Genomic DNA, 22,385 nt, shown 5'->3' on the forward strand with positions numbered 1-22,385 from the left:
CAATTAACAGAAGAGGTGGGGTTTGTGCTGGACATTTATTTAAACCGCCTTTTCTGATTTGTCCATCAGGCAGTGTTTAGGCATCACTTCTAGAAATGCAAGAGGGAAGTGTACAGCCTTTAAAGCCAGGAACTTCCCTGCAAAAAATAAAAAGGACTGATCCAAAAGCACTTTTCCTTCCCCACAACTATCTTCAAAGAGGAAGCTCTGCTATTCCTGGGAACTAGCTGAGGACTTGCAGTGCTCTGCAAATTGGCACTAATTCTGCTGACCATAAGGCCAATGCGAGTGATAATAACCTCAGGTTCCACAAAACTGGAGGGAGCAGCATGTCTCATAGGCTCAAGTGCTAACTGCACTTATTTCAGACTAGAAGCCAAGCAGGACCACACATTTTGTCTGTCTTATGCCTGGGGAAAAAGCCTGCAGTATTTATGCAAGCAGAATTCATGTAAATCTCAGTAGTGTTGTAGCAGAGGAGCAATCCTGGCCTGCAAGCAGATGGTGGGTTCTCAGGTGCCCTATCTGTGCATTCAGTGATTCTACAGCCAGCAGCACCATGCAAATCTGTTGCAGCACAGCATCTAAAACACTGTTTGTTCATATCCTCATCACTCACCTTCCTCTGCTAATTGCTCTGACAACTACGAGGAGGGGGAAAACTCAACAGCTTGCAGCTGCCAAACATTAATGCTAAATGCTGGCCAAGAACTGAAACTTCAATTACAAACTGCAGCTCTCCACACACAGTGCTGACACTGGAGCCACTCTCAGCTGCTCAACTACTCAGGGGTGGCAGTAGCTGAAGCACTGTTCCACTTGGGCCCACATCGGAGGTCTGTACAGCAGGATGACAATGCTGTGGTCATTTCACAGAATGTTTTCATATCTGGTAAAGAAAATGCCTTGAAATTACAGCCTGTTATGCTCCTATTCACACGAATGTGAACTGCAGGGAGTGGCAACACCAGCTGAGCCCAGAAAGCGTAAGATGGACACAATACAGACCAACTCAGTGCATACAACCAAAGCTGCCAAAGCCTGTTTAAACCTGCAGGCTTCCAGGAGACTCCAGCATGACCTTTCCTCCCTTCTCTCAATGAAGGAAGCAACAGCCACTTGTGAAATCCCTCAGCCAAGCACTGAAGAACAAACACCCGCTCTTTGGTTCCTTGTCAAGCTCCTGTGTTGCATCACAGCAAAATCTTGGATCTTAGACAAGAGAGCTCTTGGCTCGTGCCAGCTATTCTCACCATCAAAAGAAACATAGCTCTTAATTTCCTTTTGTCTGTTCTTAGATCAGTGCCTTCCTTCAGAGAAGGAACAAACAATGACAATGACATTAATAGTCATCCTTGAAGACCATTTTTCACCATGAATATATTTAGTTATACCTCTCTCACAGGGGAAAGCCCCAGCTTACCGCAATACAAGCACAGTCACAGACCTCAAAATGTTGTGGTTTACCAGTGTATGTAAAAGGAGGGCACCCACATACTCAACCATGTCTGCCTCAAGACAAGTAGAGACAGCCTCAAAGACTTTGGGTGACCTAGAGGACTCAGATTGGCCTCCAGCCTTAAGAAGGTTGGAAACACAACCATGACTGCTAAACTACGTTCATTTTAGATGCCAGTTAACAACATTTTTCTGTTTGATGGAAGACTGCTCCCTGTCCATGACAATAACCATATTAAAATCTAACAAATATCTTCTCATCCAGATGCAGCTAACAAAAAGGATGACAGTTTGTGGGTTGCCAGCCAAACGTAAGTTGACAACCTTAAAAGTAAAACTGGCTGAAAGCTGAGAACTGACTGAACTTCTCACTTGGATTTTAATCCAAAAGTACCCTCAGAGCTCAATGAAGCCTTTCTGTGCCATAGGCAGAACAAGGAGATCTATGTGACGCATGTAAAAAACATTTATGTTTGAGAAGGTGCACCTAGCAACACTATTATCAAGTAAAGACCAGTTAGGGGGCAGAAGGGATCCTGCAAAGACTGTGTCTTTAAAAGCATCAGCAGTTTCTTTGTTCCAAGTGAGAATGTGAGCAACGCTTCAGACTGCAACATTTCAAATCCTATCCTATTTGTATATTGGTAAGAGTAATAGTAAGTAACCACTGTTAGAAAGAAAGAAAAAAAAAAGATAACTAGCTTTTCCCCACTGCCTAATTCTGCTTTGGATGTCTAATCCAGACAGATATGTGCTCATGTGCATCAACTGCACCACACCTTGCAACATTACTGCCAAAATAGCATACCAAATTCTACCAAGTTGGTGCAACTGCAAAAAGGCTACAGAAGTCTCTCACCACAGAGAACACTGAGTTAGAGCAGAGATCAAGGAACAGTTATGAGCCTGCTGCATTACAGCTTTGGATATGGTGGAAAACATACATATTCTGCTGATAATTGCTGCATTGAAAGGAAGGACTATCCCATGATGAAGTAAATACCTGGGAAACATAGGCTATACAAGACACCGAGGTTCTATTCTGATGAGGGAATGATAAGCATCAAAATACAATGCAGTTTAAATTCTTTGGAAAAATCCTAATGGGCATTCTGCTATTTTGTAATAGATGCCAGTCAGAGGAAGTATAAATTTTCCTCTGTGTGAGAGAGAATGAATGCTTTGTTCAACAAGCCTTTCATCTGAAACATTTATGAAATACAGCAGTAACAAAACCATTTACTGTTGTAATACCTCCACAAGTTTGTTCTTACATGTCCCGGTAAGTAACTGTCAGTTAGAACAAAGCATTTCAAACAGCCGTTATTAGTAGATTAAAAATAATAATAATCTTCTTAAAATGCAGCCAAATGCAACCTCAATGTTCTAAATAGTGTTACCTATGTTACAGCCAGTTTTACATATCACTTACCATATATGAAGGAAATATTAAAACCCGCTTATGTTTGCCACATGGCCACTGGGGATCATCTAAAAGATTTGGGTCGTATTCAACATAGTCTCCCAGGTCACTGCCTAGAAAACAACAGTAAAAATAACAAAGGGATTAATTATACCAAGAAATCTCTAGATGCAATGTTAGTGGCAAACTGTGGACTTGGTAATGCACAAAATGATCTTCATGTGGGATGTATGAAAGAGTAAAAAAGTTCTGTATATGTTATCAACTCTAAATACTTCAATAATGTGTAACACAACTTGCAAAGATACAGGAGACCGAAAGCTAATTAATTATCTGATAAATATGAACTTAGGGCTTAGAGAACTGCACAATTAGTTTAAGTTCCATAATGAAGCCACAGGCCAAAAGTCTGCAAAACAAATGTAGTCCCATGTACCCTGCCATGCTCAGGTGAGAGGAAAGTCAGTGGGAAAGTTTTGTTGAATTTTATTCCCAGCAACAAGTTCTCATCTGTTTATGGAGATGTTTTGATTTGTTTCATTTAACATGCTGAAGCATCTTAAGCATACAGTGCTTTGGCATACATTTTGTGCCTAATTTTGTAAACACAGCCCCTTCCAGTCTAATAAAGGTCAAAAGTATGATTTACACCTTCAGCTTATGACTATCGTGTTGCCATTGTGTATTTTCCACAGCAAACGAAGGTGATGAGCCTTTTGTGGAAGGAAGGCACCCAAGGAGGCATGCTGAGCAGGATCAGTGGCTGGCAGTATGACACAGAACCAGTGATTGTGTTTACTCAACTTTCCATGATCCAAAGCCAGCTTTGCTGAATAAAAGGGAACAAGCAAGGAGAAAGGCATTCTGAGCTTTATGTTACTTACTGCATGGGACCGTATCTTGCTTAATTTGAGCACAAAAGTGACTGGCAGAGACAAAGTGTCTCTCCACCAAAAATCCTTCACTATAATTAATTCTCTATTGCCAGAGTATGCAAATATATTAAAACAAGCTTCTTGGTAAGTTACCTGCATCGATGCTGCCCTGGGTGCTGTTAGCTCTTGCCAAAGAAAGGCTACGATGGCTTGCATTGCGAAACTGGGAGAAGGATGAGGTGGAGTCTATTGTGTTCCTCCGAGTTCCTAGAGCGTTGGTTGGAAACAGGAACTGTGTATACGAAACAGTCTAAAAAGAAAGTCAGAATAGACAGATTTACTGTCAGCTCAGCTGAGCAGGATCCCTTTCGTGCACTTCAGTTAGAAGCAAGGGAAGCTAAATTAGCAAAAGACTTTCTGGTTTAATAGTTAGGCACAGATGAATTAACACATCACCTACATGTGCTTCAGTGTAGTCAGTTTATCCATGCAAAAAAGCTTTTGCAAATGCAATAATTCTTCAACAAAACAAAATCGTAAACACACATACACAAGCTCTAATAAGCTGGATTTCCAAAATCCTACTCAAGGGTCAGATTTACAAATATGACTGTTTCTTCCACTCGGCCTTCTCTGTAGCAGACTTCAGCTACTTTTTTTTTTAAACTGAAATAGCATTCTTCTATATGGGTCCCTCAGCACACATCAGCCAGAGGGAAATCACTTGAACACCTCTTAACTTAAGTACTTTCTCTGGTACTTTTGTCTTTCAGGATTTGGTCTGGTAAAGTATTACTGGTGTCATAAGTGAGCTACCAGCTTACAGCAATGGTTACAGACCATTCACTTCCTAGACTTCCAGCATGGACTCCATGTGAATGAATAACGTGCAATAAAATTAATTTTAAAGTGAACCAATTCCCTGCTTGCACTCTTGGCCAGTAACAGACCTTGCTTCTAGATTTAACAAAAAAAAAAAAAAAAACATTAAAAGGAAGGAAAAAATGAGTCTCAGACTCCAGACTAGTTTATGAGAAGGTCAGAACAGGTATCAAATAAAACATGTGAGCCTTAATTTATTTATAAGCAGACAGACTGTCCTCAAGAATTTACAGTCTGAGGTCTGGACTGTAACTTGGTTAGGTGAGCACATCATGTGCAGCAGCACTGACCTAGTGCCTTTAAATCCAGAAATGTCAGCAGGCTGGATAAACAAAACCATCAGAAGTAAATCAGGTTTTCAGAAAAAAAATCAAAAAAATAAAAATTCATATACAATTAAAATTATCTTTCCTCTATAGATTTGTTTTAAATGGATCGATTTTCCCTAAAGATTCATTAATTACTTATTCTATTCTAATGAACACACACTAGGATTTTGACAAACTCATCCAGTTTACTCTAGTGTCGTCCTGCTCCTTCGGAGAAATGATTATGTTAAGTAAGATCTGTTTTATTAAATAAAATTGAAAGCAAACAGAATTACAGCTTACAGCTATCACCAGATATTATTTTCAAGCTCCTGACAACATACTCTACACTGGTTTCTCCTGCGAGGCTAAGGGAACACGGAACGATTCAGTAACGCTCTACAGACTTAGACATTGCCAGAGGCAGATTTCATCAGCAAAGTTGTTAGCACTGACAGCTAGGGCACTGACACTTTCTGAATTTCTGCTGGTCTTATTTACAGTTTGTACATACTGTGCTTTATCTACTCTGTTATGCCGCACGTTGTAATTTATTTTTACATTTGTGCTTGTTGTTAGTTATGCCCTATTTTTTCCTTACTACACAAAATCTAACAAAGTAGGAGCTGAAGCATCCCCACCTTCCCGTCTGCTCCGAGCTCCACACCTTCAAGACCAATGATCTCTTTCAGACACACTCCAGTAGAATGGCACTGGCGTCCACCATCCAACTTCATGTCCCTAGGGAACAGAAACCAGAGCAGAAAGAGTTCTTAGTACACACCTCTTATTTACTTTTCACAATGCATTGCTGGAAGAATGTATCATTAATTCAAATGTATTAACGCAAAGCACAGACCAGACGATTTCTACAGGCAAGACTGTGTTGCCTACAATATGTTACAGCAAAAGCCTACCTCGCTCCTAGTTGCACATCAGATTCTACTTACGCTGCAAAACCTTTCCTCATCACTGGGAACACTTGACACAGCACAGCACTGACAGGGAACTGCGAGTCCTATCAGTTTCAGATGGGATCCAATAGTCTAGACATGTATCATAATAGTCTGATGCTTCTAAAATACATGCCAAGTGACCCTATGCTGTAACACAGAGAAGTACAAAGAGCCCACAGTACAAAAAAGACAGGGAGCTGTTGGAGAGGGTCCAGAGAAGAGCCACTAGGATAATCAGGGGACTGGAGCACCTCCCCTGTGAGGACAGGCTGAGGGAGCTGGGCTTGTTCAGCCTTGAGAAAAGAAGGCTGCAGGGTAACCTCATTGCAGCCTTTCAATACCTAAAGGGAGCCTATAGAGGGGAGGGGAATCAACTCTTTGAAAGGGTTGATATGTGTAGGACGAGGGGAAATGGTTTTAAGTTGAGGGAGGGGAGATTTAGATCGGACATCAGGGGGAAGTTCTTTGCCCAGAGAGTGGTGAGGTACTGGAACAGGCTGCCCAGAGAGGTTGTGGATGCCCCGTCCTTGGAGGTGTTCAAGGCCAGGTTGGATGGGGCCCTGGGCAGCCTGGTTTAGCATTAAACATGGAGGTTGGTGGCCCTGCATGTGGCAGGGGGGTTGGAGATTCATGATCCTTGAGGTCCCTTCCAACCTGTGCTTAAAAACCAAAAGGGGAAAGATGCTGACACTGAAGCTCGGAAAAGGCTCTTCATCTGACTGCTGCCCTGGGTTCATTCCTGCATTTTCTTTGCATACCCTGCTTCCTTGTCTTCACAAGTAGTCACTCTTTTTATTTCTCTAAAAACTGACAACCAGTGAGTTCCCAGTAAGTCACATATCTTGCTTCTATAAAAATCCAATGCACCTATCTGCTGGAAAACATACCTCTAAGGCAAAAAAAACCACTATATCCATGTTTTAATCCAAACCAAGCCCTGTTAACTCACTGCCTGAGCTTCAGTTCATGCATGTCATGTTATCATTTTTGCTTCCTGATACCATATTACTGAGAGGCTGCACAAATAATGTTGTAAAAATAACCTTTTGTCAGAGGCATCAGATTAGCCTCTCTGTTCTTGGGCAGAACATGCTTAAAGGAACTACATCTTCTAGAAACACATGCTAAACAGCAATAGGTCTTATCTATGAAACAAACACACAATTTGAGGAAGTCCCCAGAACAACAAAACAAAAATCTGGATTATCTTTAGTAATATCAGAATAGCTTAGGTACCTTCCACAAAGATAATGAGGAAGAAATAATGCTGTTATAACTTTCAAAGCAAGTCACAGAGAAAACTCTCCATGCAATTAACAGAGAAGGCTTGATAGCTTTGTTAATGTACCCAACAAAAATCTGGAATCGTTTAAGGAGTCAGCGGAGCAGCTTTTCAAAACCAGAGAGGCTCTGGGGACTTAAATGAAATCAGTTCCCTGGGAGCAGAGATCAGGGTCAGCTGCAAGTGTGAGAATGCAGAGGAATTACTCCTGGACATTAGCATGAGATCAATGAAGATTAGTGTCTCAACTTTTCACATCTTTCTGATGTTTCTAAAAGAAGCCTCTACCTTCAGGACCAGTGTTGCAATAAGCAACACTGCAGTAATTCTCTCTCATCCTAAGTGTTTTGCAAGGGCTTGTAAGAGTCTTCTCTTCCTTTACATGCTCTTTATTTTTATGTAGCATAAGATTGCTTATGTTGAAACTGTTACTCTTTGCAGAGATACTTGTCCATAAAACTGAGAATTCAACTCATTCTCTTGAGGAAAATCAGTGCAAAATAGCAGTTTCTTACCACTGTACACATGGAAAGGATCATCCCAACTTATGCTCCTGCTCATAGAAGATCCTGGCAAATACTTGATATGAGATTCCTAGGTGACTTCAGTTAATCTTTTTTGAGTTCCCGATTACTAAGATTAACAATACGCTAATGAAGTTCCTACTGGGAGAGCCATCACCTTTCTTCTCACTCCTACTACAGAAAACTTCACGAATGCCTCAGCAAAGCTCAAATTGGATACCTATGACTCTGCCAGCTAAATAAAATAATAATAAAAAAAACCTTTCTGGAATCTAAATTAAAGCAGGTTATTGATATTTTGGTGGGTAAAAGCAAGCTACCGTCCCAAGAGTGCTGTAGGAGCTTCCCCACCCAGGCGCTGCAGTCCTGATGCTGGCCCAGCACAGCCTCTTCCTCACCAAGCCTTCCAAATCCCCAAAGAAACTAGGAAAGCAGAAAATGCCTCTACTTTGCTTGCTGCAAAACAGGTGAACCATGCCTAGGAAATGAGTAGGATGGTTGTTTTGGGATCACCAATATGTAAGCACAGCAAACCACCAACACCAAGATCTTTGGGACAGGGGCCCCTTCCATGGCACCATGGGCAACAGCCCCCACACAGGGGAGAGCACAGAGAATCAGCACTTGAAAAAAAACAAAAAACAAAAAAACCCAGTAAGCTTTCTCTATGTTTAAGATATTTAGATTATCACTGGCACTGAGGAATTGCACAAACCAATGTGCAGTAGTAAGAGCTGTTTGCAAAATGCAGAGTAGGAAAGACAGTCCTTGCCAAATAGGCTTTTAAGTGAAGAAAACTTCCTTCCTTCTCTTCCTCATTTTCAGTTTTCCTGTGGTTTGTTTTCCAAAAGTGCTTTTTCACAAAATTTTCCAGGGATTCAAGTAGATATTGTGAAGTTAAAATAAATAACAGGAACCCAGTGACTACCTTCACTTTATTTGAGCAGGGAAAATGAAAAGAAATCACAAGACCAGCCCAGTTTTTGACAGCATTCGGGAAGTTTACGTAAATTACGGTGTTCTGTATGTGCGCACCATTTCCAGAAAGTGAGCTGGTGAGCAATGTTAGAAACTACACTCAAAACAAAGCACATTGCTGCAGTTATCCCAGATAGGAGGAAAAAAAAGAAAAGCAATTTCTCCACCTCAGAGATTCTCCAGGAACAGAACCTGTGAATCCAAATTTACTGTGGGATGGTAAAAAGTCTTATTGAACAGGCAAGTAAGAATCAAAACAGGAATTCTTAGCCTTTGTGTTTTATTAGTCAGGCAAGGATTAACAGAATACAAATTAGACAGTATTACTTTTGGAAGTATAATATTTCTGTAATGAATCAAACATTCTGATTTGACGTGATCTGTAAAGCTCCAGGCAGGAGTCCTGCTGGGCACTTGCTCTTTAAATGACAGCAACAGTTGAATACTTTAATCTGTGAATAATTCAGGAGCCTATTAAATATTAAATAGATTTATAGATGCATGAAAAAGCCTTCTACCTATTGCAAAGGGAATCTGATAATTGTTACTTAGAGATGTAAGCCTTTTGTGTTTATATTTTATGCTCAGTGATTCCTGACTGCTCAGATTCATTCCATAAGGAAGGGCAGTTCACATGATGTTAGTAAAAAATACTGCTCTCATCCTTCACTGTAAATAATCTCTACTTATTGTCTCTGTTTACACGGATGAAGACAATGACAACTTTGGAAAAGATGTGCTGCCAGCCAGTCCAAAAGCACAGTTTCCACTAACTGGGATTGACAGGTTTAAAGGGTTGAGAGTTTTTAGATCCGAACTGCCATTAGTGTTGCTAGAACGACATCTCAAGATGCCATATATAGGGAAAGGAGGTGGAGAAAGTCATGGAATGACTGCTCTAAGGGGCCAGCATCCTTTTCTCTCTTCAGGCATATTCAGGTGTCAGATCTTTGTCTTGATATTCTGCCCAACATGGAGTAAAAGTTCAAAACTTAAACCTTAAGCTTTTGGAATTCGTTGCTTATTTTCAATCTGAGGAAACAGGGAACCTCATAAAAATGAGCAATGGTAGCTCTGTAAAATTCACCTATGCAATTAATTTTAAAATGTCATGTTGTGCTGGGGGCAGGGGGAAGAAATTTTCTTTGTCTTTCTGTAATGCTAATATTGGTTTTGGTTTCATTCAGCTGGGTAGAAGCAAGGAAAAAAAAACTGCCTCTCATACAAAAACTGGCAAGGAACTTGGTAATAAGCTTATAGGATGTAAGAAAGTATGCTGCTTTGCTATGAGCTTATATCTGCTATACTGATGGCAATTTAGAAGCTCTCATTTCTCCAGTAAATGTTTCTGTTTGCAACAATCACAGCAATGGTTTCTGGCTGATCTGCCAAAGCAACTGACTGCAGGAGTGCAGTCTGAGGCAAACTCATCTAAAATGGGTTTTTTCGCCTCATTTTGCATACAACTTTCTTATGCAGTTAGAACACTGAAGAAAGACAAAGATATTGGAATTTAGATAATGAAACCCTTTGGAATGGAATGCCAGGCCTATGGGCTCATTGGTCACTGTGGCCACATGTGACTTGGGATGACTGTATTGAAAACTTCTTGCTTTCAGCATCACTGAATTCATCAGCGATCCTGCCAGGCCTTCCAGAGACAAAGTAAAATTCAACAGTGATCTATCTTTAGAAACTAGATGAAACTCGTCTGCAGCATTTCTGAGAACAATACATTCTTTTTATCTAACAACTTAATGTTTTACTTCAGAAAAATGATCAATTTTCTGTGCTTCAATCCATTTGATTACTCACACTGCATTATTTTCTTTAACTGGTGGCAGGCTTAGTCAGATAAACTCCTATATTGCTACCAGAGAGCAATATTCAGCAGCTATACCTACAGCAGGGTAACTTTCTAACCCCTTAATGAATTCAATGCCACAGAAAATAAACATGAGGTGAACTGGCTGTTTTTATAAGGACACTATCTAATGCTCTGGATTTTTCTGTACATTAGCTCATCACCTCTGGTCCCAATGACAGGCAGTCATTTTGACCCCAGCTGATAGCTGGATGCAAAGTCAGCTGAATCTGCATGACACTGCCAGCTCCACTCCTCCCCCAGCTCCTTCACATTCATCTTCGGGACAGACCTTTAGAGAAACCTGGAAGCTCTTAAAAGGCTATTGTAACATCACAAACTAAAATACTACAATAGTTATGATTTCAATGTGTGAATGAAAATGAATGCTTAGTTTTGCCACTAACAAAAACAAGCCTAAAAAGCCCCTTTTCAAAACATGTTTTTAAACTGCAAGCTATAAGGAGGTGTGCCAAAGGAAAAACAATTTAAAGCAACAGAACTATAAAACCAACTAACTGCTACATTTTTTCCTGGGGGGAAAAATATGATACCCTTTTTAATTCTCTGTAACATTGCTAATAATAACACACATAACCTTACCACCCCCCTTTTTGAAAGTGCTCAGGCAATTTAAAATAGGAATGAGAACTGGACTGCTGGACAGAGAACTGGACAGAGCATCTTTGCATTGAGTGGGTGCTGGAAGAGGAAGCACCAGAGTTCAACTCCACTTGCTCTGAGCTGCCACTGCAACCACTCACCACCGACAAAGGAGGTGCACACCACAGCAGCTCAGGAGTGGCACAAGGCACACCTCTGATAACTGTCATTAATTCCCTTTTCTGCCAGCCTGCAGAAGTATCCAGGAACTGATTCTCCTCTCCCTCTAGGGAGAATAAAGGGGATGCTGAGCTAGAACTCCAGTTCCAATACTCATTGCAAAGCAGTTCTTCCATCATTTTCAGTGATGCATTTAATTAAGAAAAGGAACATGAAGTATTAATATAACATTACATACAACTCTCTAAATTTCTAAGTACTATTTCTAAGTACTCCGCACATCCCAGTGTGGCAACAGTACATGTTTCCCAGGTAAGCAGAAAAATCTGCTCAGCAGAAAAAGTCCAGATTATGAATAATACTCTTAGCCATGAAGATCTTGAGTACATTGAAACACAGCAACTGCACATGCAAATCTGCAGTACTATTGGCAGTCCTTTAACTGCCTTACCACTTACCTGTGCACCAAACAATGACCTTGTATTTCATAAGAACATAATCAAAGCCAAGCATTCAACCAGTATTACTGGTGCTGCTATTAATGCAGGCTTCTGCAGACTGGTGGCTAACCATAAAGAGTTTGTGTGTCTGCTAATTCAGTAAGACAATACTGCTGTAACAGTGCAGTCATTCTGGGGCAGCTCTCCCATCACGGCTCTTATCTACCATTAAGCAGTCCACAGGGTCTGCCAACTTAGGGCTGTAACACTGTAGGTCTTTGGGAGCAAGGGAGGGCAGCAGGCAAGACTTCTACTTCTTTCAGTTGCTGACAGGCTCTGTAATGTGGCTATGCCTGCTCTTGCAGCTACTCTGGCAGACTAAATGGGAGTTAAGCTCATTACTCGACTCTTGATCATGCAGACAGGTGAAGCTGTGCCTGCCATCACACCACCCACAAAGATGTGGGCAACCTTACAGTAACCAGACCTGAAGAGGAGACATTATTGAACAGATCTGCATAAGTATTTCTCTCTCAATGATTTCAGCAGCAAGAATGCATCTCAAAACTTTGATGGATCTTTAATTCTCACTTTCCTCTTGCACAAAACCACTATAAGCTAGAGCATTAGTTTTCCACCAAAGTAGAGACAAAACTGAGGGCACAAAATTCTAGTGACTGCTACTGCTCATGACTTCTTTCTCTCCAAAGTACCACTTTTTGGTTTACACTTGCCTCTCTTCAACAAAAGAGAAAAATAAAGAAAATAATTTCCCTGGCAAATGGTGTCCTCCCCTATCAGCCCCAGCATGTGCAACCCAACATGCCTTCTGAAACAGCAGGTAGCAAAATCTGCCATCCATCACTGGCAACGCCTGCTATGCTCTACAGTGCACTTCCTTCCAGAATCCTGCTGGAAGCCACACTCCAGTGAACCTGCTGCTGCCTGGCTGGCTGCAGGGGAGGGGGATCTGAGAGAGATATTCCAAGGAACAACTCAAATTTAGTCCTCTCATGTTTCTCCCCAAACACTCATTTGTATTTTCACAGCCATTTAAGAACAAAGCTTGCGGAGAGCTCTTGCCATTGTATAATATGGTGGATAATCTGCAGATGGCTGCTAAGGGGTCACAAAGTCCTATCCATCCTGGCCAAGAGCACAGAATTTAGCTATGTTGGCAAGAATTGCCTTTCAGGCAGCTTTTAAAATTGATCTGTTAGTGCAGTTCAGCTGCCAGCCTTGATACAGTGGATCTCTTCTGTGCTGCCTACGAAAGTAGTGGGGGCTGGCAGTCTCCCCAAATACAGCTGTGCCAGGAGGTCTCCTCGCAGGCCACAGAGCCTACAAGTTGGAGCAGAGGTGGAGAAGCAGCAGCCACTCTGCCATATACTCCTGCCACATGGAACAGTCCCTCCTGTATGAACATCCAACCTGCTTTCCTGCTTCCAAGGGTCACTATTTTAATAGCAGAGATGTCCAAAATTCCCTGGAATTATTTGCTTCTTCTGCTCAGCTAGTCAAGGAAGTTCACATAAAATAAGCCAGTCAGGATAGATGCATCAGCAATCCAGAGAGAAAGCAAAGCTAAAGGATGCTGTCACTACAAAAGGATACCAGTGTCCCATTCCTACCACACATCCAAAATGTGTGTAGTAGTAAGCAACTACTGTGCAGCCTGAACAGAGTGGCTACAGTTTATGACATAGTGCCTCATCTGTTCACAGCACCAGCTGTTCCTGGAAGGAGGTGCCACTTAATTGTTTCTCTCTTCCTCTAATGCTCTGGAAGAAAGTCAGGAAAGTCAGAGAGCATTTTTTTTTTTTTTTTCATCTTGGCTTTTTAACAAAGGGTACGGGGCTGGATTGCTGTGTACTGGCACTTTTTGCCTTCTCATCCCAATCCCTTCTTGTTGTGCAAGCATGGTACAAGACATTACATGTTGAAATAATATTTAGGCTTGCAGCTGGATCCATTATGAGTGTAATTTTGAAGATATAACCACTCATCATCATTTCAAAATATATTCACTTTTCAATAAAGAGGCAATTTCTAGAGGGCAATGACCATAAATGAATGACAGTGCACCAAAGAAGAATGAACAAAGCTGCCAATCTGTCAAGAATTTCCCTTATGTGTCATCCCTGCTCAATTAAGGGAAAAACTTTCCTGTAAGACACAGGAAAGCAAGTCAACTTTCCTACAAAGGTACTTCCGTTCCTTTTTGCATTAGAAATAATCTCCCCTTCTTTTGAATTACTGATGCATGAGTAGATGTTGCAAATAGCTCTCTAGAATTAAAAGGTGACTGAAAAATATGAGCCAAGTTCATTTTCTATGAGCTGGATGAAGTTGATGCAAAGTTATTTATGGGTCTTTCAAACCCACCTCACCGTATCAGCCAAATATTTCCCCCAGACTTGCTGGGGTCTGCAGGCACTGAGCCAACACTAACTGCTGACAACTCTCAGCTCTCTGGGGAGTGGCCAGGCCTTAACCCTCTGACCCAGAGGCACAGAGCTGCAGCCCTGTGCTGCCCTTCTGCAGTCGTGCCCCAGAGCCTTTGAAATGACACTTGCCCCTGATTCCAGTTTCATTGCAAGAACAAAAAAGCTTCAGAGAACTGCTTCAATCCAAACAATCTTATCTATCAGAGGTTTCAGCCCTTCCAGGGATGTAAGGAAGTTCCATGGAAGTTGCTTGCAGCTCCTAAGGACTTGTGTAGCACTGTTGCCAAAACAAAGCCAGCATTGCTACAACTGTCTTTTTACTAGCTGAATAATCTGACCAATTACTACAGTGCAATTAAAAGTTATTATGTTCAGACTCAGTAATTTCCCAGTAGTACTGGAAATCTAGATAGAGTAGCACCATATTTATGTGGAAGAATCAGAAAGCTAGGACTGCTTATAAAATCAAAGTTGTTCTGTCTGCAGTACTTATTTGGTCGAAGATGAGTGAAGTCAGAAGAAACAATAAAGGCTGCAGATATTTCAGGAACATAAAATTGAGACAGGGTTGTTTTCTCTAGTTTAACAGACAAAGATACTACAACACGTATAAATCAAGTGGAAGTGAGAATTGCAATTTTAACCTAGTAATGTCCCACAGTGCAAACATTTTTAAATGCATTTATCTTTTCTCAGAGCAGATATTTAAAAGCATTAGCTTCTGACATTCTGTTATCTGTACTCAGTTCTACATGCAGGCCCAGAAAGACTACATAGTACATGTATAAACATACATACCCGACTTGGGTACAGTCTCGATATGGCAGCACTGAAAATATGCTACAGAAGGATCTTCTGCTGCTGATAAGGACTATTCTAAAATATAAAAGAAAATAAAAGAAATCAAAGACTAAAATTTAAAAATCCCACCACAATAAGCAAAGCAACAGATGTTATCGTTGAGGAATTCATAATCACAAAACTTCCATCACCAACAATTTTTCCCTCCTCTTTTTTATCTCATGGTAAGGCATTGCATAACTGACTCATTGCAGAAATGCTGAAGTGTGTGCCTTACGCTGCAAACGAGCAGTGGAGTCCCATCCCCAATGCAGGCTTTCTAAGAACAACACATTGAACACATCTTAATCAGAATCCAGAACAGATGCTTTTCTAAAAGTCCTAGTGAAAGAGAGTCCACCAGAAGAGCCAAGGAGCTGTTCTGATGATTCATCAACTCACCTGAAACAAATCTAACAAATCCAACAGCACCAGCAATCACCTGGGATACACACAACTCAGTGGCTGACTTAGGACTCAGCATTTATTGGACAAAAAATAAATCCAACTACTAGTCACACCCTTCCTCTGCTAAACTTGAGATTTTCAGCTCTCTGTTCTTGAAATAGAAAAAATTTATGGATGAAGTCAAATTCTACTGCTATGGTAAGGTTTCTACTGTTTCTCTCTGAGTATTCTCTTGCCCTTCCCTATCATCCTTCTTGGCCTCTGGGCATTATGACTGGATTTGGCGACTGCACAGACAGCAGTGTCATCAAAGCGTCATCTAAGTTTCACTCTTACCTTTAAGATTAGTGCCTAGCCCTCAAGACTCACCTGCCTTGTACAAAGTAATCCCATCAGCCCTCTTGGTTATGACACTGCACTAACACTCAGGTGTGACTGATCACATCGCCCCTTGCCTCCTTCTGCTCCAGCACCACGTCTATCTCAATAACTCACTGTCAGGACTGGATCCTCTTCCTGTAAACATGGCATGCCTTCATTCACTACAGGCAGGTAGCTCAACATTTAGCTATGTGAAAGTGTAATTTATATGCCTGCACAGAGCTTATCTTGGAATCCAGGGCACTCTTACAGCAACTATTTTGTGCTTTTAACCAGTTTCCAAGTCTCTGCAACGTCTGCAAAGCCACCATGTGGCATTAAATCAAATACCTTACAGCAACCTACCTGTTTTACATCTACATTATTTAGCCATCAACCTCTGACATATCAAAGAAACATCAGAATTACCTTGAGGTCAAGACTCAATTTTCATAAAACTACACTGACTGCCAAAAGCTAAATAATTAAGGTTTTAGGAGGTGAAGCTGAGCAAGAAGCCGAAAGAAATTCGACTGAGATATAAGATATACGATATAAATAAATACATATTTATAAACATACCATCTTTCCTCATTAGCTTCAGGACACCAACTGTTGTACAGTTGCACAAGATATGCTGAAAAGACCCCTTTCCCCCCCTAAAACTAGCCAGCAGACTACTGCTTCTCCAAGTCCTCTTAGACACAGCGATGGCAATTTCTACACTTCTAATCTTGTTAGTGTTACAATTTACCTACGTTTCGCCTTCCCGAAAGTTTCCACTTGTGGCTCAAAGTGCTAGAACTTATTGATGGTTGGTTGTCAGGGCTGTTTCACTTCCTTCTTTTGATTTTCTCTGTGTGTCGGTCTATATGAGGTGAGGATTTCACCCAAATTTTTCATCTTTGTCCTATACTGGTCAAAGCTGGATGATGAACCCTAGCAAGCTACTTTGTTCTTTATTGTATGAAAATCACCTTACACACCTCTAAGCCTTGTACCCCTTACACTGTTTTTAAAGTACCGTTTTCTTACGGAACCACTTTAGTCAGAGTTCTTGGAAAAGGCTCTGGCTCCCCAGAGAGATGCTGCGTGCAAGTGTCAGCTCTTTGGAAAAATGCAGAATGATCAATCTTCCCTCTCCTGGTCCATTCTATTACACAAATTCTATTTTCTTCTTTAAAAGTGTATTTAAAAGCAAAGTGGTATTTACCCTTTAACACAAAGGGTCTCTAATAATGAACATATAAACAGCATCAGGAAACCCTCCTGCAGCAGATGCAGTATGATCTGAATTCCATAATAGCCCTCACTTAAGGTAACTATTTCATATCAAATAAGACAGACTTGTGGTGCTGCAGAAAGTTTTAAGTGAAGGGAATCATTTTTCGCATTTGAGAAAGACAGGCTACAAGCAAGAAAAGCCCCCCAAACTGGCATATGATTAATTTTGTGCTTGCCACTGCTTATTGCTGAATGGCTGCTACCCACAACAGCTTGCTTGTTCACTGAAAGCCTTGTTTGCTGATGTATGAAACTTGGCACAGATATCGAGGTTGACATCAGAAAGCATCTTTGAATTCAGAAAACCACAGTACCCAGCAGGCATATTTCCCCCATTCCCTGTGGCTGCTCCTGGAACACAGCACTCCCACTAATGTCCCATAACTCTCTTAAAGAAAAATAAACGGGTGCCTTTTATGCCTTCACAGTTGGCATTGTGGACAACAATGGGAATCTACCCATCTACATCTACCCAGAGAGAGCTCGACATGCACCAGGAAAGAATCAGATCAGAAAGGAAACAAAAAGCATCAGCAGAGCCCCTGGGCTGTATTTTTTTTTCCTCCAGATTTCTTTCCCTTGGGAACCAAACACATTCCATGAAACAGGGGACCCTCACTATATAAAGACCGTCCAGGCAGAGTGGGAGAAGCGCGCACGGCCTCTCCTCCACAGCCAGATTACCAGACCTCCCTCTGCATCGCTCTCAGAGGAGGCTGCTGCCAATCAGCTTCAGGAGTTGGCCTGGAAGAGAATCAGGGAGGCGGCAGACAGAAGCTGATCACAGAGGCATGAAACATCATTTGATTTAGAGGCTTCATAATGTGCAGAAACAAAAAAGTTCTGAGGGTGGGACCACGAAGTCCAGAACCTTCTTAGAAAGTATGCTTTGGAGGAGGTGTGATGGAAGCTGACTGCTCTTCAAGAAAATCAGATTACTGTTCATGAGAGAAGACCATTTTTCTGGATCTCAGCTCTTCATCTGTGCCTATGATGGTGTACAGCTCCAAACGAGCTCTCTCAGATATCAGAAGCACTTGGAGTCAGAGTGGGTTTATGTGCCTTAACTGTGCCACATAGACATGTTTAAAATTACTTCATGCAAAAAAGTTCACTTTTTATTTCCCACATTTTACCAAGAAGTTGTACTAATTACTATGGTTCAAAGAAACCACTATGTTGCACGAGAGCTCTGACAACGTCCAACTGTCTGAGGCTCTAAAAGCTAATCTTCCAATTTCTTTAATGAGGAGTATGCTATGAAACTACAAGAATATACAGAGCACAAGGCTACCCACAGAATCAGTAATTTGCCTGATTTGGGGAATAACGTGATTCCTTCAGTTTCTATCTAGGCTCAATCATGTTGCAGCAAAAGACTCCAAATGTGAACATGATATTCATCGTATGTACCACACATACGCTGAATATGTGACTGATGATGTTTGAGCAGCAAGACTTTCTGTCCCTGTAGGTGAAGGTGAATACACAGGCCATAAATGCCATCGCGGTACCAGACATCATTTTGGAGTCTCCCAAGTTTAAGTTGGGCCTATGTGAAAGTCGTCAAGAATAACCATCAACAGTAATGAGGCCACTCAGTCAATCTCTTAGCGCACACGTGTGCACCATCAGAATTAGAAGGGCAGCAAAACAGACCTTTCATAGCCTTGGTTTTGACACAGAAACATACACTAATGGAAATTTGAGAAAGCAGTGGCATGGGAGTGGGAGAGGAGTATTGTTTTACTGCTATATAGGATGACTCCAGAAATGTTCTTGTCACATTCTTGCCCTGAATTGTTTGTTCAGCTGGCTCATGTTGCTATTTTGGTGGCCTGTTTCTGCTAGATAGGAAATCTTCTGCTTCACAGTTTATGAAAGAGACCACCAATAAACCTGCTGAGTAAAGGCACTAGGTCTCCTAGGGCGAAACCACATGCCGGTGGCTACATTTCCTAACCCATATGATTAGTTGGCTTGCCTTTGTCTTTTAATGGGAAATTTACTTTGTGTTGTTTTACAAGACTGCTTTGATAGTACTGTTTAGGAAATCCAGTCTTCTAGTTCCTTCAGTAAACCACATCCTACAAGTCTAAAGAAACTGGTTTAACCACAGCACAAAGCTATCAACAGGAAGCTTTACAAAGAATCACTGATATGCTGTGACCTGTATAGGTGGTTTTTCTCTGTTCTGAAATACCTGAACCACTGTAAGACCAACGGCCAGTCCTGTCTTTGTGCAGGACTGCTGGAGGCTTTCACCAGAGCACTGCTTCTCAGCGTGTGCCATCCCCAAAGAGGGAAGAGGTCTCGGCACTCCAGGGCAAGGGAACTCACAGGCTGAGAGGCACAAGTAAGGGCAGTCAAAGAAGGAAAATATGCCCTGAGCTACCAACCGTACTGCATTTTTCTTTGCTATGAAACTCGGTCACACACCAGAGAAAGAATAACTAAAAGCACTAGTTATTCTGAAGCTCAGCTATCAAAGTATTAGTGTAGATGCTTTCAAAGCTGAGTTCCTCAAGTCAAGCCACATAAAAGGGCATTGTGCAGTGACAGAAGGGTCACGGGTTTTGGGGTGAGCTCCAAAAGTCTGACTCCAGCCAGGCTGAGCCTTCCTGCACACACACATGAATCGCCTGGGAAGAGATCCTGGGCAAGGCAAGGAGAACGATTTCCTATCCACTGCAATACCTGCGCTTCCCTGTGTCACAGGCAACTGTGGAGGTCTAAAGGTACTCAGAACCTCTGATTCTAGGCTGAATAGATAAAGCACATTCACCTGACTTTCCAGGGGCCCTTTTCATACAGAATGACTTAACTCCAGTGACTGCAACAGCATCCAGACCCCTTGGAAAAGCAGGGTACGTGCTCAGATTACTTATCACTAGAGATAGCTGGCCCTAAAGGACACAAAGTGTTGACTTTATGTTTTATTTTTAGTTAATTTCATTGTGACTCTTTGTCCATAGGATAAAAGCATTTCTCAACTGCCTCTCTTTTCTTACTGTATCTGTGTTCTAGATAAAGGGATCTTTATTATGATTATGGAAATATTCTGCAAAGTTGTGCCTGTTGATAAAGATAAGAAGCCAGTTGAATAACAAAAGCTTACGCACTGTTTTCTTAGCAAGAAAAATATTCTGTTTTATTATCAGATGCAATGACTGATATGTAAGCTAAGCCAAAATGCTGCACATATCCTGCAAATGTATTTTTGCAACAGATGGAAAAAATTAGTGATTTTGTAGATTATTTACAAACCATTTATTTTTTCTTTTACAGGTAATGTTTCTATGAAGTTTATGCATGTATTTTATATGCATATCAAATTACTCCTTCTCTGATGAATTTGCATAACACTTCATAAGTGTTTTTTTTTTTTTTTGCTGTAAGAAATTCCCAGAGCATGCATATATTAATGTACAAACCAGGGTAAAACTGGAGAGCTGCTTTTTAGAGTTGGATTCTACACGTATTTGTTGTTTAGACAACAGTCAGCTGCTAAGTCAATAGTTCTGCATGCATCTGTCTGCAACAAAAACTGTTTAAAAAAAAAAAATCTATCACTTCCCAGAGCCACATTCTGTGATATTTATGTTGATATTATGTTGATACCTTCCACTGTATTCAAGTGCATATGTGAGAATAAACACAATGAATTCTTGCTTCAGCCAAGATAAACTTCCTGAAATTTGAATCATATAAGCTGTGGCTTGATGTTACATAAGAATTTCAAACTAAATAGAATTTTGAAAATAAGAGGTAGGATTTAGACTGAATATAAAGAAAAAGGTTTTTTGTTGTTGTTGTTAGTTGTTTTTTGGTTTTTAATTAGGGTAGTTAATCACTGAAAGAGGTTGTTCAGAGATGTGGTGGATGCCCCATCTCTGGAGACACTCAAAGTCAGACCAGACCAGTCTCTGATGTAGCAGTAGGTGTCCCTGTTTGTTTCAGGGGAACTGGACTAGATGGCCTTTGAGGAACCCTTCCAACTAAATTATTCCATGATGATGGTTCTATGATGATAATTTCCATTGATTCAATTCTACATTTGATAAATATCACAGGCTATGCACACAAACTGTTTTACAGATCATAAACAGGCTTCTTGGTCACAGCAATTTTATGAAAACAGATAAGTGCAAGGGTCAGCTCACAGCAGGACAGTTTAATCTATACAAAACCTGGTCAGGTAACCTATTTGGTTTGCGCAGAGAAGAACAGGATCATAAAGCATGTGGTGAAATTGTCTTAGGAAACAGAACAGAAAGAAGAGGTGTCTTTATAAGCAGGAAGAAGGTTGCTTCACTTCTGAGATGGATGACACCAGAATAAAGAACCTATCTGGTTGATGGGAACAAGACAGACATCGTGCCATTGCAGTAAGGGAGAGCGTGCTGCTGCACAACTCCACTGCTGCCTATGGCTGTGAGATGGGTAGTGCACAGCCTTACTCAGGGTGCACACAAGGTTGCAGCTGTACCTTGTCATACATCTCCTAGTGTCTCCGAGTACTACCACTGCCTATGCCTGCCCAGGAGATAAGGATCTCACTTGTCACTTTGTCACAACCATCCTCATCTACATGCTTACCAGTGAGCACCTTGCATATGGCAGGGCACAATGATGAAACCAGAATCTGTCACGTTCATAATTCATCTTGTAAGACACAGGATAATCTTAATACCCTTCACTCAGCTGCCTTCTTGAGTCAGGTAAGCCTTCTTCAATAGGTAGCCCTGACAATTCAGCTAACTCTACACCTAGCCCTGCACTCCTTAATACACACAAGCCTTACAAATCTATGGATTAGCACTGTCACTGACTGGTATCCAATCAAATAAGGAGCCTGCACTTTCATCAGCTACTTTAATGTTCTGTATCAACTACTCATTTGGTAACACAAAGTGCACACTGCCCTGCTTCATAGGGATGCTGAGCCTTGCTTGTCCCCATGCCTCATCAGTTGCCTTTGCATGCACAGTACCTGCCGTTTCTGGTGTCATGCTGCCGCATGTTCTTGATAAAATGAACCTTCTTAAAGTTCTTTGGTCTGGGTGATCCTGAGAGAGTCCGACATCTGAAAAATAAATTGGACAGGAGGAAAAAATTACATACATATATATATATAAATATATATTCAGTTCCCTGCTGTACAGACAAGGAGCCTACACAAAGGCAGGAAGGAAAGACTAGACAAATGATCTTAGGCACCCTGTTTTAGGAATCAGCAAGAACAATGAAGACAATAAGTCTGGAAATGTGAC

The 22,385-nt window shown here is 41.2% G+C and overlaps 1 protein-coding gene across 2 annotated transcripts in view; it reads right to left on the reverse strand.

Annotated features, from left to right (window-relative positions):
* CABLES1 (Cdk5 and Abl enzyme substrate 1) overlaps positions 1–22,385 on the reverse strand; it is a 67,173-nt gene that overhangs the window by 12,500 nt on the left and 32,288 nt on the right. For both annotated transcript variants that reach the window (XM_042833968.1, XM_042833977.1), the window contains exons 3-7: positions 22,106–22,198; positions 15,019–15,096; positions 5,588–5,687; positions 3,910–4,066; positions 2,891–2,994 (exon numbers count right to left, since the gene is read on the reverse strand). In XM_042833968.1, the coding sequence (XP_042689902.1) occupies positions 2,891–2,994; positions 3,910–4,066; positions 5,588–5,687; positions 15,019–15,096; positions 22,106–22,198 (532 nt within the window). The remainder of the gene's footprint in view (positions 1–2,890; positions 2,995–3,909; positions 4,067–5,587; positions 5,688–15,018; positions 15,097–22,105; positions 22,199–22,385) is intronic.

The sequence above is a fragment of the Centrocercus urophasianus genome, unplaced genomic scaffold (genome assembly GCF_019232065.1).
Source record: "Centrocercus urophasianus isolate 14NV4802_14NV808 unplaced genomic scaffold, USGS_Curo_1.0 seq_11, whole genome shotgun sequence".
Lineage (NCBI taxonomy): Eukaryota > Metazoa > Chordata > Aves > Galliformes > Phasianidae > Centrocercus > Centrocercus urophasianus.